Source organism: Hippocampus zosterae, chromosome 21 (assembly GCF_025434085.1).
Source record: "Hippocampus zosterae strain Florida chromosome 21, ASM2543408v3, whole genome shotgun sequence".
NCBI lineage: Eukaryota > Metazoa > Chordata > Actinopteri > Syngnathiformes > Syngnathidae > Hippocampus > Hippocampus zosterae.
The window spans coordinates 3,691,852-3,704,035 of record NC_067471.1 but is presented as its reverse complement, the minus strand read 5'-3'; the positions used below and the strand labels follow the sequence as shown (position 1 = coordinate 3,704,035).

Sequence of the window (12,184 nt, the reverse complement as noted above, 5' to 3'; positions counted from 1 at the left end):
TAAAATATGCCCCGGCCCCAATTCACTTACCTTAATTTACGTTCTTTCTTCACATTAGAAAAAAAACACTGACCAAGAAGTAAATCGAAAGTTGAGAGAGACTATTCTCGTCAGGCACATTTGAGGCACCTAAAAAGATTTTGACAACAACGGGGTCCTCCGCTTAGCGCCAGTTTGGATTTTCTCCCTCGCATTTGAAAGAATAGCAACCAAGATATGCTTAGTTAAACGAATAAACACTCATATTTGTACGTATTTCTGAATAACTGATCTTAAAATACAGGAACTAAGTGCGTTTGGATTCGTTTGAATAATATAGAAGACACACAAACTGAATTTGGCCCATCGATGGTAAATTGGCCGTTCTAACTCTAATGCATTCTTAGTTTGTACTGTTTATTGAATTCAGTCTACCGGCCATTTTGTAACTATTCATATTATTCACGCCCCTTTCCTAATGGTGGTTTGTAAAATGCAAAATGTGCTTTGTCCTGAATATGTAATGTTAACCGACACTCTGAATCTTATTGTGTAGCTTGGCGGCCGTACTCGGGTGGACTCTGCTCTATAATGGATTGTAAGTATTTTATTCGGCTTTTTTTTTACCCCCCAGCTTGCTCCACATTACAAAAACTTTCGTGTCAGGTTCATTTAAGCCTCTAAATTGTCCGTAGGTGTGAATGAGAATGTCTGCTATTGGCGGGCCACCACCACAAGGCTCATCCAAAGACAACCTAGATAGGCTGCAGTTCACCTTTGACGTTAATGAGTACAAGTGGCCTTGTAAATGGATGTCGAACTCCTTAATAGTGTGTTGAAAAGTCAATTCATTTACTCTCTGTCCAGGTGAAGATGATCTGGGCATTTTGACAGCCTTAATGGCCGAGAATGAGGGCCGTGGAGAGGAGCAACAGCAGCAGGCCGATGACTTTGATGACCTGTTTGACAATGACGACGAGGATCAGGAAGGACGAGATGTGGAGCCCGAGGATGAATTGACCGAGCTTTTTGGAGATGTAGATGATATTAGAAAAGAAGAGCAAGTGGCTCAAGAAAATAAAAGCGAAGCCAGTGAGAGTCTCAACAGGTCCCAAGAGGAGCTGCAAGGTTTATATTTGCGTCCTTTCTCATGGAACATACCTTAAGTTGATGTTTTACTGATTAAAATTGTTTTACCCTTCTATCGTGTCCAGAGGAGTTGAAATTAATGCAGGAGAAAATGCAGGCATTGCAGAAGCAGTTGGAGGCAAGCCAGAGTGCTTCCTGCTCCTCTCCCAAGGCGAGACCGTCAGATAACTTACCCTCTCCGAAATCGTCACTTCCCGCCCAGGGCGCCCACAACCGTATCCCAGCGGTTGTGACACAGAAGACAAATAGCCAGTCAGGTAAAAAAAAAAATCTTAATTCGATTACAAAATCTACTAATATAGTGTCGTGTTCTCCTGCAATCTCACAATTCATTGTCATACTTGCTGATGTGCGAAAGGACAAAAAACATGTTCATTGTCATGACGGCCTGTTTCACTTTCATATCAGTGACTTCAACGGCCAGTGCGGTCAAAACAGGAAGTCAGAAGGTGCAGGAGTCCTCTGACTTTATATCCGAGCTGAGCACCGCTGACTCTTTGAAACGCAAACCCAGAGTAGCCCACCAAAGCAAACCCAGCACTCCACCACGTAAAAACGCATCACATGATTGAATATCTTATCATTTGAATGGCTCATTTATCGCTGGGTAATTTTATTAGTTTTTTTTTTTAAATCAGAAGACAGAGTACCATTGGTGGAGATTAAGATGGGAAGCTCTTTCCTGCCCGTGGAAAGCACAAGCAAGGCGGCCACTCCTCACCGCCAGTCTGCAACCTTCCAGAGCAGACCCTGCTCGACTACGTCATCGGAATCGCTTAAGCTTGACTCGCTTCCTAAAGACGTGGCTATGGAGAAATATTCTGGATTGCGGCTCAGGTCGGAACCTTTTTGGAAAGCCTCAATTAGGCACATTCAAAGTTCTTTGAAAACTTCAGCTTTAAAGTCGGATGGTTTGCGTACGTTTGCAGGAAGCCACGCGTTTCATCCAGCGACATGGACCGCAAGATGGCTGACCGCCGCCTGATCCGCCTGTCACAGGTGCCGGACCGCCTGCAACGCGAGAAGCTGGAGGACAGCGACTGGGTGACGTTTGGCGTGCTGGTCAGCAAAGCAACACCGCAGAGCAGCAGCAGCGTAAATATCGACCGCTACTGAGATTAGATTCCCAGATGTGTTCGATATTTTTAAAAAACGTCTCTGCCTATGAAGGGAAAAACCTTTAGCATCTGGAAGTTGAATGACCTCCACAACCTGGATGTGTTCGTGTCCCTCTTCCTGTTCGGCGACGTCCACAAGGAGCATTGGAAGACCGAAACGGGTACCGTTATCGGAATTCTCAACCCCAACCCCATGAAACAAAGGGACGGCTATGACGGGGTAAGCGCAAACGGTCGCAAACTTTTTAACTCATTCAGTATCAGCCAATTCTGGACCAAGTCTGAAAAGACGGTTAAAAACGTCTTTGGGAGTGAATGAGTTAATAACATGGCAACTGTTGGAACTTTTGAGGTTCAGTGGCCACTACAGTGGACAGTTTATCATGTTATCACGTTCGAGGGTGCTTGAAAAGGTTTAAAAAGCTTGTCTATTATAACGCGCAGGTCAGTTTGACAGTGGACCACCCGCAGAAGGTGTTGCTGATGGGTGAAGCACAAGATTACGGCACGTGCAAAGCCATGAAGAAAAACGGCGATCCCTGCTCTCAGCTTGTCAACATGGTAACGTTGCCCATCCGTGGCCCTTTTGCCAAATCTGCAAAAAGCTGTTGACAAGGTCTGGTCAATTCTGCTCATTTTGTAACCGGGTTCACTCAGCATAAACTTTAACCGGTAGTCCTGAAATATGTCTTGGAAATATTTAGACAATCGCCCCCCACTAAAACTGTTACTCTTCCTTTTCAATTCATTACTCACTCAATAATATGCAAAATGAAATAATTGTAATTAATGAAATAAAAATTGGAAAATAAGTTTCGATAATCACAAAGTGATATTTATTTATTGTTTATTTTATTTAAAAAGATAAATGGTTAATTCTACTATTGAAGTAGTTCATGTGGAACTTTACGGTTAAAATGACCCATTTTGTATATTTTTTAGACTGTTTCACTCATGTTATAAAATAATTGTTTCGAATGACAATGATAAATCTTTTACGAATAAAACACAATTTCACACGCAAATGTCTTATTGAGTTTTATAGAGAATTCTTGTTGAATCAATTTACCGTGTAAATAAAATTCATTTAATAAATACATAAGAACAAGAATGAATTGAAAAGATGTCATTTTTATTTATTTTTTAATTATTATATTTATATTTGAATTGTATTTATTGTGTTTGAGGTGTGACTTGATGTACAGCACGAGGTAACAAACTTTTTTTTAAGGGCCCTATAAGTCAATGAATGTGTGATTCATTCAGAATGACATTCAATATACATCTTGCAGTCAAACTGATTTGACTTTTCAAATCGGCTATTCCATATGTAGTCTTTCTTCCGTGTGTCCAGTACGAATGCCAGTACTGCCAATATCACGTCAAGGCCCAGTACAAGAAAATGAGCTCCAAGCGGTCCGAGCTGCAGTCGTCGTTCTCCGGAAAGGCGCCCAACAAGGTGAAGGGCGTCAGCCTCAGGGAGCGCATCTGTCAGGACGGCTTCCACTACGGCGGCGTCTCGTCGGCCGCCTGCGCTGCCTCGCTGTGAGTCAGGACGATGGCTTCCGCTCTTCAAACTTGACATTTCCAAGACATTTTCCTAATTGCATCCATATTGCCATATGCAGATCCGCGTCCAAAGTGAAAAAAAATGGACAGACAACTCTGGACAAGCTCTTTGTGAAAGGTTCCGCTCGTCACATCCTTCAGGCGAAAATGCTCGGTAAGGTTGGCCGCGGCTTTCGGGAAATACATGTCGTCAATCGCCACTTCATGGAAGCTCTTCCATGGGCTTGTGTGAGCATTTACAAATTTGGGAAGAAAAAAAATTATAAAGCAAAAGAAATTTGGAACGAGCGAGACTGTCATTTTGAGAAGTTACCGTATTGTTCCGAATATAAGACGGTGTTTTTTTGCATTGAAATAAGAATGAAAAAGTGGGGGTCGTCTTATATTCGGGGCCTAGATGTTATATCCATTGACGACGCTAGATGGCGCCAGATACCATTGAAGCGAATGCTGAACTTGACTCCCCAGGCCAAAGTGAACCCTTGTCACGAAGAATAACAATAAATAATAGCGGTAAGAAAGAAAAGAGAAGAAAATAATAGAAGAGATAACAGCAAAGGGAGAAACGTAGCGATAATCTGGAGAAAAGTCGGTCGAAGATTGGCCAGGTTAACGGCAGCTGAGGAGAAGTTATGATGGAATTTCCATTTCAAAAACCAGAAGCCATTCATTTACGAATGTGATTGCACTTTAGTTTACATATTTAAATGTTCAGATATTAAGATTTGAATGAGGCAAAATAACATGCTTTTTCTTTCAAATATAATGTTATAATCATTTGTTTCAGATGTACTGTAATTATTTTCTGTATCAAAATTAATTTGGTGTTCAAAAAGTCTTTTTTTTCACATTCCGTCTTGAAAAAGAGGGGGTCGTCTTATAATCAGGTCCCTCTTATATTCGGGCCAATACGGTATTTCTTTTCTTTTTGTAGCTCTGAAGTCTGGAGAAGTTTCAAATTGTTCCGATGAGTTCAAAAGTTTGATGTCAGTGCCGTCGCCGGGAGCCCTGCAGCTAAAGAAGCACCTGACACAGGGACGGGCATCAGGTACGCAACCCCAGACCAATTGCGTCCGAACCTGTGTGCTCAACCCACTGAGTTTTTTTTTTTTGGTCTTGCCCGTCAGTCTCCACAGACCCACAAGCCGCTCCTTTTCAGTCCGTCTCCGCTTCAGACCTTCTAAAGCAGCAGAAACAGAAGCAGAGGGAGTTCCTGCTCAATCGCCAACGAAGGGCGGTGGGATCCCAGGCGGCGCAGGTGCCAAAATCAACCACGCCCTCTTTACCGGCATCCCCTAAAGCGGCTGTCGGCGTCCCCAAGACCGGCCAAAGTCCCGCCACGCCGCAAACCCCGACACTGGGCCGAGGCTTCTCAAAGGGCGAGGACGTCCTCTTCTTCGACGCCAGTCCGCTTCCCGCGCCGGCCGCCACCGCCGCTCATAGCCTCTCGTCCGCCAAGCTGGCGGCTCTGAAAAAGTTGAGAGCGAAGGGGATGGCTTTGGAGAAGGAAGACCCCAACGCTGTCAAGAGGAAGAGGACGAGCGATAGCGAGATCAGCGCCCGTGTGGAGAAGAGTCTCACCTCTCCTGACGGTACCCATACTCCAATGAACACCTGTTTCGGTTCATTCAAAAATATACAGAACAACAGGGCGGCCCGGTAGTCCAGTGGTTAGTGCGTCAACCTCACAGTGCAGAGGTAGCGGGTTCAATTCCAGCTCCTGTGTGGAGTTTTCATGTTCTCCCCGGGCCTTCGTGGATTTTCTCCGGGTATTCCGGTTTCCTCCCACATTCCAAAAACGTCCATGGCAGGCTGATTGAACACTCTAAATTGTCCTGAGATGCGAGTGTGAGCGCAAATGGTTGTTCGACTCTGCGTGCCCTGCGATTGGCTGGTTCACGGTGTCCCCCGCCTACTGCCCGAAGACGGCTGGGATAGGCTCCAGCACCCACCGCGACCCTTGTGAGGATAAGCGTATCAGAAAATGGATGTATGGATAATAACAACAATAATCTCGTTTAAATTTACTTATAATTGCTTTTCAGCATCATTTGTTTAAAAAAAAAAATCTTCAAATGTCATTTAGACAGAAGAGTAAACCCGATTTAATTTTGACTGACATTTAAAAATAAAATTAAAATTACCCCCAAAAATATCTATATATATATTTCCCAGACTCCATTAATGTAATCGAATTGAACACTTGATTTAATTTTAATGACATTTAAAAAAAAATAAAGAAATCGATAATGATTGAATTAAAAAAAATCAAAGCTAAAAACATTTGCACCGCACTTTCAGCACATTGAGACTGATTCGAAATGCACTTTAATTTATTCAGACAAACTTTTTTTTCAGTATTCCGTCGCGCCTCGCTCTCTCGCTCGCGCGGTTCTTCAAATAAGCGGCAAAATGCGCTCGCTTTGATCTGTTCGTTTGTCAGTCACGGGGGGCTTAAAGTTTACCATGAATCAGGCACATAAAAGGGTATTGAACAAAACCTGTTATTTCGACGAAGCTAACTGCTAACATGAAACAGCGTAGTGAGGCTAACGGTTAGACGCGGCGTGAATCAAAAATCTTCAAGCAACTGATATTTCAGCAAACGCGGAGCAGCAAAGCATACAAACAGCATCCAATAATATTTCTAGCCACATATTCTCTCTGCTCTGTGGGAACGACTAGTCCTGGAGTTTAATTGGAGACCGTCTCTGCCTCTTCATGACACTTCCAGCAGACCTCGGGGGCCCGGCTGGCATCTTGCCGCATAAACGTCGTCTTAAACTTGCTTGCTTTTTCCGTGCAGCCGAGCGCGGGGGTGGCGACGCGGAGCCGGCTGAGAAGAAGAAGCGAGATGAACTCCACTATATTCAGTCGGAGGAGTTTCAAAAGATCCTCGCCGCCACATCTCTGCACGGAGCCGTCCTGCAGGCGGTACGATGCGCGTGAAGACACCCGTGTGGCCGCACGGAGGTTTGACGTGTCGTACTGAAGCGCATTCATTCATTTTTTTTCCCCCGCCCCACGTTTCTCAACCGATCGGAAACTATTCAGAGAATTTTTCACAAGAAACTGTCAAGTGAGTGAGGCATTAATAAAAAAACGTTTTCATTTTTCACATTCCAACTTCAAAGTCGTCAACTCGCAGCCGTATTCAAGCATTCCAAACACCCGCATTTTTCCCCCTTTTTTCACATTTTCCACGAAAACCATTCTCGATAGAATGCAGACATTTGACATAAATATATTCAAGCGTCCACGTTTTCTTTGACCAACTTTAAACCACTGGTGTCAAACTCGAGGCCCGGGGGCCAGATCTGGTCCATCACATCATTCGATGTGGCCCACGAAAGCAAATCATGCGTGCCAACTTCCATGATCCTTGTTAAAATCTGTACCGCAAAGTCAAACTGTCATGTGGAATGAATAACGTTTCCGTTAGTTGCACTGTCATCACGTAACCCCAAAAGTGTCCCGCGACAAAAATGACTTACGCACCTGCTTTCAACGGCTCATCTTATTTAACCCTTTCACGCACCCTGTCACCTGATCACATGACAAGCCGTCCACTGTAGCGGCCGCTGTCCCTGAAAGGGTTTCAAGATGCTGATATTGGGCTATTTCAACATTCCCAAAATTAATATTAAAATATTTTACATGTTTATCGAGTCATTCCAAATTCAAACTGCTCACCCCGAAAGGATGCAAACTTTTTGCAAAGACCCAAACTTTTTCCATTTGACCTAACACATTCTCAAATAGACATATCTGTATTTTTTTTCATATTGACCTCATTCTTACATTTTGAACAAATTCAGCCCTGTCCTGACTTCAAGTCTCACCTCCCGCATTTCGAAATTTCAAATAACTCCGCGGCACTTCAGTTAGCCCGCCAGCTCTTCGACCTGCGCAAATAGTTTCCTCTCTTTTGTTTGGTGTCTCATCTAACTTCAATATGTTTGTTGTTGTTTTTTTTTTTCTTTTGACCCCTCCCAGGCCGAGTATCAGTTGCAGGAGCAATACTTTGATCCGCTGGTGAAGAAGGAGCAGATGGAGGAGAAAATGAAGGGCATCCGCGAGATGAAGTGTCGTGCCGTTTCCTGTCAAAAGGTCATTCCCGTAACTTCCTACGTTGAATCAGAACAACTCGGAGCTGCAGCTTTACCAGTTCCTGTCACCTTTTGCCTTTTTAGTGTAACTACACCTACTTTAAACCGGCGGATCGCTGCGTGGGTGAGAATCACCCGTTGCGCTGGCACGACGCCGTCAAACGTTTCTTCAAGTGTCCGTGCGGGCAGAGAGCCATTGCCCTCGACAGGCTGCCGCACAAGCACTGCAGGTAAGGGCACCGCGGCTCGTCGTTTCTTTTTGCGACGCGAATAAAATGGCTGCCGACGAATCAACAGTTGCATCTAGCCACTTTTTTTTTCTTGAAGAAAATAACCCGTTTTAAAAATTTTGAACAAGACAATGGAAGGGCTATGATGGCAACCGTGACGTTTTTGACCAGAGGTATGTGCGGTGTTAAACGGGGGGGAAAAGCATTTCGGTCAGGGGGGTGCAGTGTTTGAAATATTATTTTTTTTTCACTTGCAAAGGAGAGTATTTTTTGTGTGGGTTGAGGTTTTATTTTAACTCATTCAGTACCAGCCAATTTTGGACCAAGCCAGAAAAGACATTTAATAACGTCTTTGGGAGTGAATGAGTCATGTATTTTTTTTTCTACATTTATTTTGTGCATGCAAATACTTTGTTTGCTTTTTCTACTTTCTTTCCCCCAATTTTGCTGCTGTAGATTGCAAATTTCTCCATTGTGAGACAAATAAAGGTTTTCTTATTCTTAGATTGTGTTTTAGGAGGGATGGGGGCAAAAACGCCCTCCTGTATTGAAATTTTAACTTCTTACTTCTTTGACTTTTTCAGCAACTGCGGTCTCTTTAAATGGCAGCGCGATGGAATGCTGAAGGTAAAAGTTCTTCCCGGTTCATTGAAACGCTTCGTTATCGTAAAGTCCTTTTCGACGCTTTCCATTTTCTTGCGTCTGCATTTTGAGGAGATGAAAACTGCTTCTTCTCGTCTCTGGCAGGAGAAAACGGGACCAAAGATCGGCGGGGAGCTTCTGAAGCCGCGAGGGGAAGAGCATGCAAAGTTCCTCAACAGCTTAAAGTAGAACCCAGTTTACTCCTATTATGATTTTTTTTTAATTTTAAGAATTTTAATTCTGTTTTAGTAACTGATCATGGAGACCAACATGACATTTGGAGGAAATTAAAGTGATGATTGACACATCTCGGGACACATCTGCGCTTCCGTTCATCTCGCATGCATTTTGAGCGGAGACGAAGATTCTTTCACTAATACAGAAAGGCACAAGCAAATATTTGACGATAACCTTTGTGACAGTAGAGAGCAAGAATTCAGGAGCTGGCTTGAGAGAGCGAGTTAATCACTTTTCCCTCTACAAGCACATGAAATGTGATTCTCATCTTCTTTGTGAAGACAAACAAAAATAAATCTTTAATCTTCTCCAGGTGTTGGGGCTCACGCCAGCCTCAAAGTCTCAGGTGGTACCTTTTTTTTTTTTTTTTAATAGGACAACATCAGCTTCAAGCAATTTTACAGCGTGCTTTTTGGCATTTGTGCGTCTTGACTTTTCCGATCTGGAAATTATTTCAGCCTGATGACTTGCGCAGCCTTCGCCTCCTCTTCTTCGCTTTTATTCCGTCCTACCCTGCCTTCCATTTTGAACGCTCCGAATTCCTTTACGGCGTGTGGCAAATACATCAGCGCCGCATAACTATCCAGGAAACTCATCTTGGTCACGCCGCCGGTTACATCAAAAGTCAATTGAAGCCGCTTTCTCTCTCGGGAAAATCGAGTGCATTGCGAAAGTCGACATTTAAGTAATTGTAACAAATGCCTCCGGCTAACAATTATGGCAACTTTTATTAAGCTTGTTCATGCATGGGAAAAAGCAGTTAAAACGTGCATGCGTTACGTAGTCTTTCCTTTATTTTTTGGGCTGTGTACAATGTAAAAAAAAAAAAAGGATACAGAAAGCAGAAAACTGGTTATGGGTTTGTTCTTTAAATTTTAAGCTATATTAACCCTTCCGTGCACTCCGTAACCCGATGACGTCATAAGGCCGTCCACTGTAGTGACCGCCGTACCTGAAAGGGTTAAAACACACGCTTCACTTTGGCTTTGAGCGCACTTTAGTGGAACCAGTGATATCGAGGGTAGCGGCCGTCATAGTTGTACTCTCGGACTTGCTCTTGTTTCTCCCTCGTTCTTTCCCGTTGCTCTGTTGCATTTCAAAGGGAGGGAAAACGTTCAAATTAGTCCAACCCGGCGGCGACGTAATGCAAAAAAATCAAGTTGTGAGCATATACACCGTATGATATACAAAAAAGGAAAACGATTGAAAAATATAGTGTGATATTCCTCGGTTTTCGACCATAATCCATTCGAAAAGTGTTTTGTTCGAAATCCAAAACTATTTTATTAGCCCGTGATTAGGGGTTAATGCGCTATGCAGAAATAAAATAAAAACAGTCAAGATTGCCTACAATGAACGTTACACGAAGAAGCGTCACTTCCTCGTGTAAGGAAGCCGAGAGGAGTCAAGTGGCGTATTCGGGTTTGCTCAATTTAGTCGAAAACCGGTTTTCGGTCGTAATCCGATGCGTAAAAATCTCGAATGTTCTGGTCGAAAAACGATTTGGTCGAGAACAGAGACGTTCCAAAACCGAAGTTTAACGTTACTTTACTACTACGGTACATGCTAAAGGCTAAGTAGGCTAACTGAGGTATTTTGCGAATTCACCGGATTAATTTTTTCCAAGGTCCTCTTCTCAGGTCATTTTTGTTTTTCGTTTTGAACTCATTCACTCCCAAAGACGTTTTTAAACGTCTTTTCAGACTTGGTCAAGAATTGGCTGGTACTGAATGAGTTAACAATCACAGACAATAAATTCCTAAGCATAACAAGACACAATATCAATTATTACGTCAACGTTTTGCTCTTGTATGTTCCCAACTTGACTCCCAATCTGAGACCTCGATGGCGATCTCTCGCACTTCTGCAACGTGTCAGCGTTTACCGGTCCGATCCTCTTCAGCGTAGTTCTCGTACTCGTTGCGTTGCTCCTCGTTGTGCTCTCTGCGGCGCTCCGAGTTGGCCCGATGCATCCGCTGCTCGGCTGTGAAAAACAACCGGGAAACCGATATGATAGGTTGCCCGCTCCGCACGATCCCGTGAATCCTTCTGCAAGCTTGTGATGAATATTCAAGAGGCTTCCATTGTCTGACACAATACTTGATTGACTTAGCAGCCATCCCTGATATTCCTCATATTTTGCTTTCCCCATATTTAGTCGTCCTCAGTATTAACGACTCACCCAGCTGCTCGTAGTATCTGACAGAGCGGCGACTGCGGCGTTTGAAAAAAGTAGCAGCGTCCGTCTCGGGCATGAAGACTGGTCGCGCGGCCTCTGCAGGGGTCAGAGTTCAGCACGTAAAAAGGTTCGCCGCAGTTCAGGGGAAATCCTCATTTGATCTATTTCGCGAGTGTCACCTTTGACGCTTGCTGGTTTCGGGTTGTTGGTACTTTCCCCGACACTGGAAACTAAGAAAAGAATATTTACTTGCTCCACGTGGTATATTTTTATTCCTCAATCTATGACGGCGACATATAGTGACAGGAAGAACAATGAAATGTTTGCAGTTTAAAATATGCGCCATGGTGTTCTAAAAGTTGGTAAACGATGCACGTTGGTGCTGTGCATGTATTTTTTCTTTGGGGGGGTGAGTCAAAACGGGCTGCTTTATGTAATCATATGTCTTGACTCGTGGTGTAGCAGCATGTGGCTCAAGGATGATAAAGAACAAATTGGCCTTTTTGACTTTTGTCATCAGTTCTTATCAATATATCCATCAAGCCGGAAATGCATCTTGGAAGGTAAGAAATTATTTTTTCCCTCCCAAATATTTAGTCAGCTCTGATCCCTCAACTGACTGATCCCCCCCCCCCCCCCCCCCCACCATAAAAAAAAAGACAACCCACTAACAGGAGGATACTCACAAGCGAGGACGAGGAGGACGGTGAGGCAAGGCAGGGCGAAGACCGGACTCGGCGACATCTTGGAGAGCAGAAACAGTCTGCGGACAGAACTTCCCGGCACTCGCTTAAGTGATGGCCGATGAGCGGAGAAAAGTAAGAAGGATGCTCGAGGGGAGGGAGGGTGAGAGTGGGAGGAGCAAAAGTGAGGGAGGAGGAACTGGAAATGTCTAAAATGAAAAAACTGGGCTGCAGTTTTAGCTGGACTATGAATACTTTCGCACCTTTGTTTGAATTTGCCGAGTTTCCT

The 12,184-nt window shown here is 43.8% G+C and overlaps 2 protein-coding genes across 5 annotated transcripts; one reads left to right on the top strand and one right to left on the bottom strand.

Moving 5' to 3' along the window:
• The first annotated feature begins 135 nt into the window (after window positions 1-135).
• Window positions 136-9,104, top strand: mcm10 (minichromosome maintenance 10 replication initiation factor). 4 transcript variants are annotated; one of them, XM_052055228.1, is made up of 19 exons: window positions 136-351; window positions 536-577; window positions 675-769; window positions 847-1,107; window positions 1,194-1,385; window positions 1,537-1,677; window positions 1,767-1,965; window positions 2,058-2,223; window positions 2,299-2,466; window positions 2,691-2,807; window positions 3,601-3,791; window positions 3,875-3,969; window positions 4,750-4,863; window positions 4,943-5,407; window positions 6,622-6,749; window positions 7,812-7,925; window positions 8,009-8,154; window positions 8,739-8,781; window positions 8,902-9,104. In XM_052055228.1, the coding sequence occupies exons 3-19, from the start codon at window positions 766-768 to the stop codon at window positions 8,983-8,985; spliced, it is 2,628 nt and encodes an 875-aa protein (XP_051911188.1). In that variant the 5' UTR covers window positions 136-351; window positions 536-577; window positions 675-765; the 3' UTR covers window positions 8,986-9,104. The 4 variants fall into 4 exon arrangements, with proteins under 4 accessions (XP_051911188.1, XP_051911187.1, XP_051911186.1 ...); XM_052055230.1 differs by having other exon boundaries at window positions 141-248; XM_052055227.1 differs by lacking the exon at window positions 675-769 and having other exon boundaries at window positions 136-248.
• Window positions 9,105-9,742: 638 nt separating this feature from the next.
• Window positions 9,743-12,037, bottom strand: ucmaa (upper zone of growth plate and cartilage matrix associated a). Its single transcript, XM_052055259.1, has 5 exons — window positions 11,899-12,037; window positions 11,392-11,442; window positions 11,216-11,308; window positions 10,919-11,017; window positions 9,743-10,119 (listed from the first exon to the last, which is right to left on the bottom strand). Exons 1-5 carry the CDS (start codon window positions 11,954-11,956, stop codon window positions 10,031-10,033), a joined length of 390 nt encoding a protein of 129 aa, XP_051911219.1. The 5' UTR covers window positions 11,957-12,037; the 3' UTR covers window positions 9,743-10,030.
• Between the last annotated feature and the right edge of the window lie 147 nt (window positions 12,038-12,184).

Bases quoted from the DNA above. Each gene is read 5' to 3' on its own strand.
- ucmaa (XM_052055259.1), bottom strand. From the start codon at position 11,956: ATGTCGCCGAGTCCGGTCTTCGCCCTGCCTTGCCTCACCGTCCTCCTC. The intron at 11,309-11,391 runs GTGACACTCGCG...TGACCCCTGCAG, and splicing joins GAAACCAGCAAGCGTCAAAG to AGGCCGCGCGACCAGTCTTC. The intron at 10,120-10,918 runs GTAAACGCTGAC...GAAATGCAACAG, and splicing joins CGCTGAAGAGGATCGGACCG to AGCAACGGGAAAGAACGAGG.
- mcm10 (XM_052055227.1), top strand. The intron at 1,386-1,536 runs GTAAAAAAAAAA...CTTTCATATCAG, and splicing joins GAAGACAAATAGCCAGTCAG to TGACTTCAACGGCCAGTGCG. The intron at 3,792-3,874 runs GTGAGTCAGGAC...TGCCATATGCAG, and splicing joins GCCGCCTGCGCTGCCTCGCT to ATCCGCGTCCAAAGTGAAAA.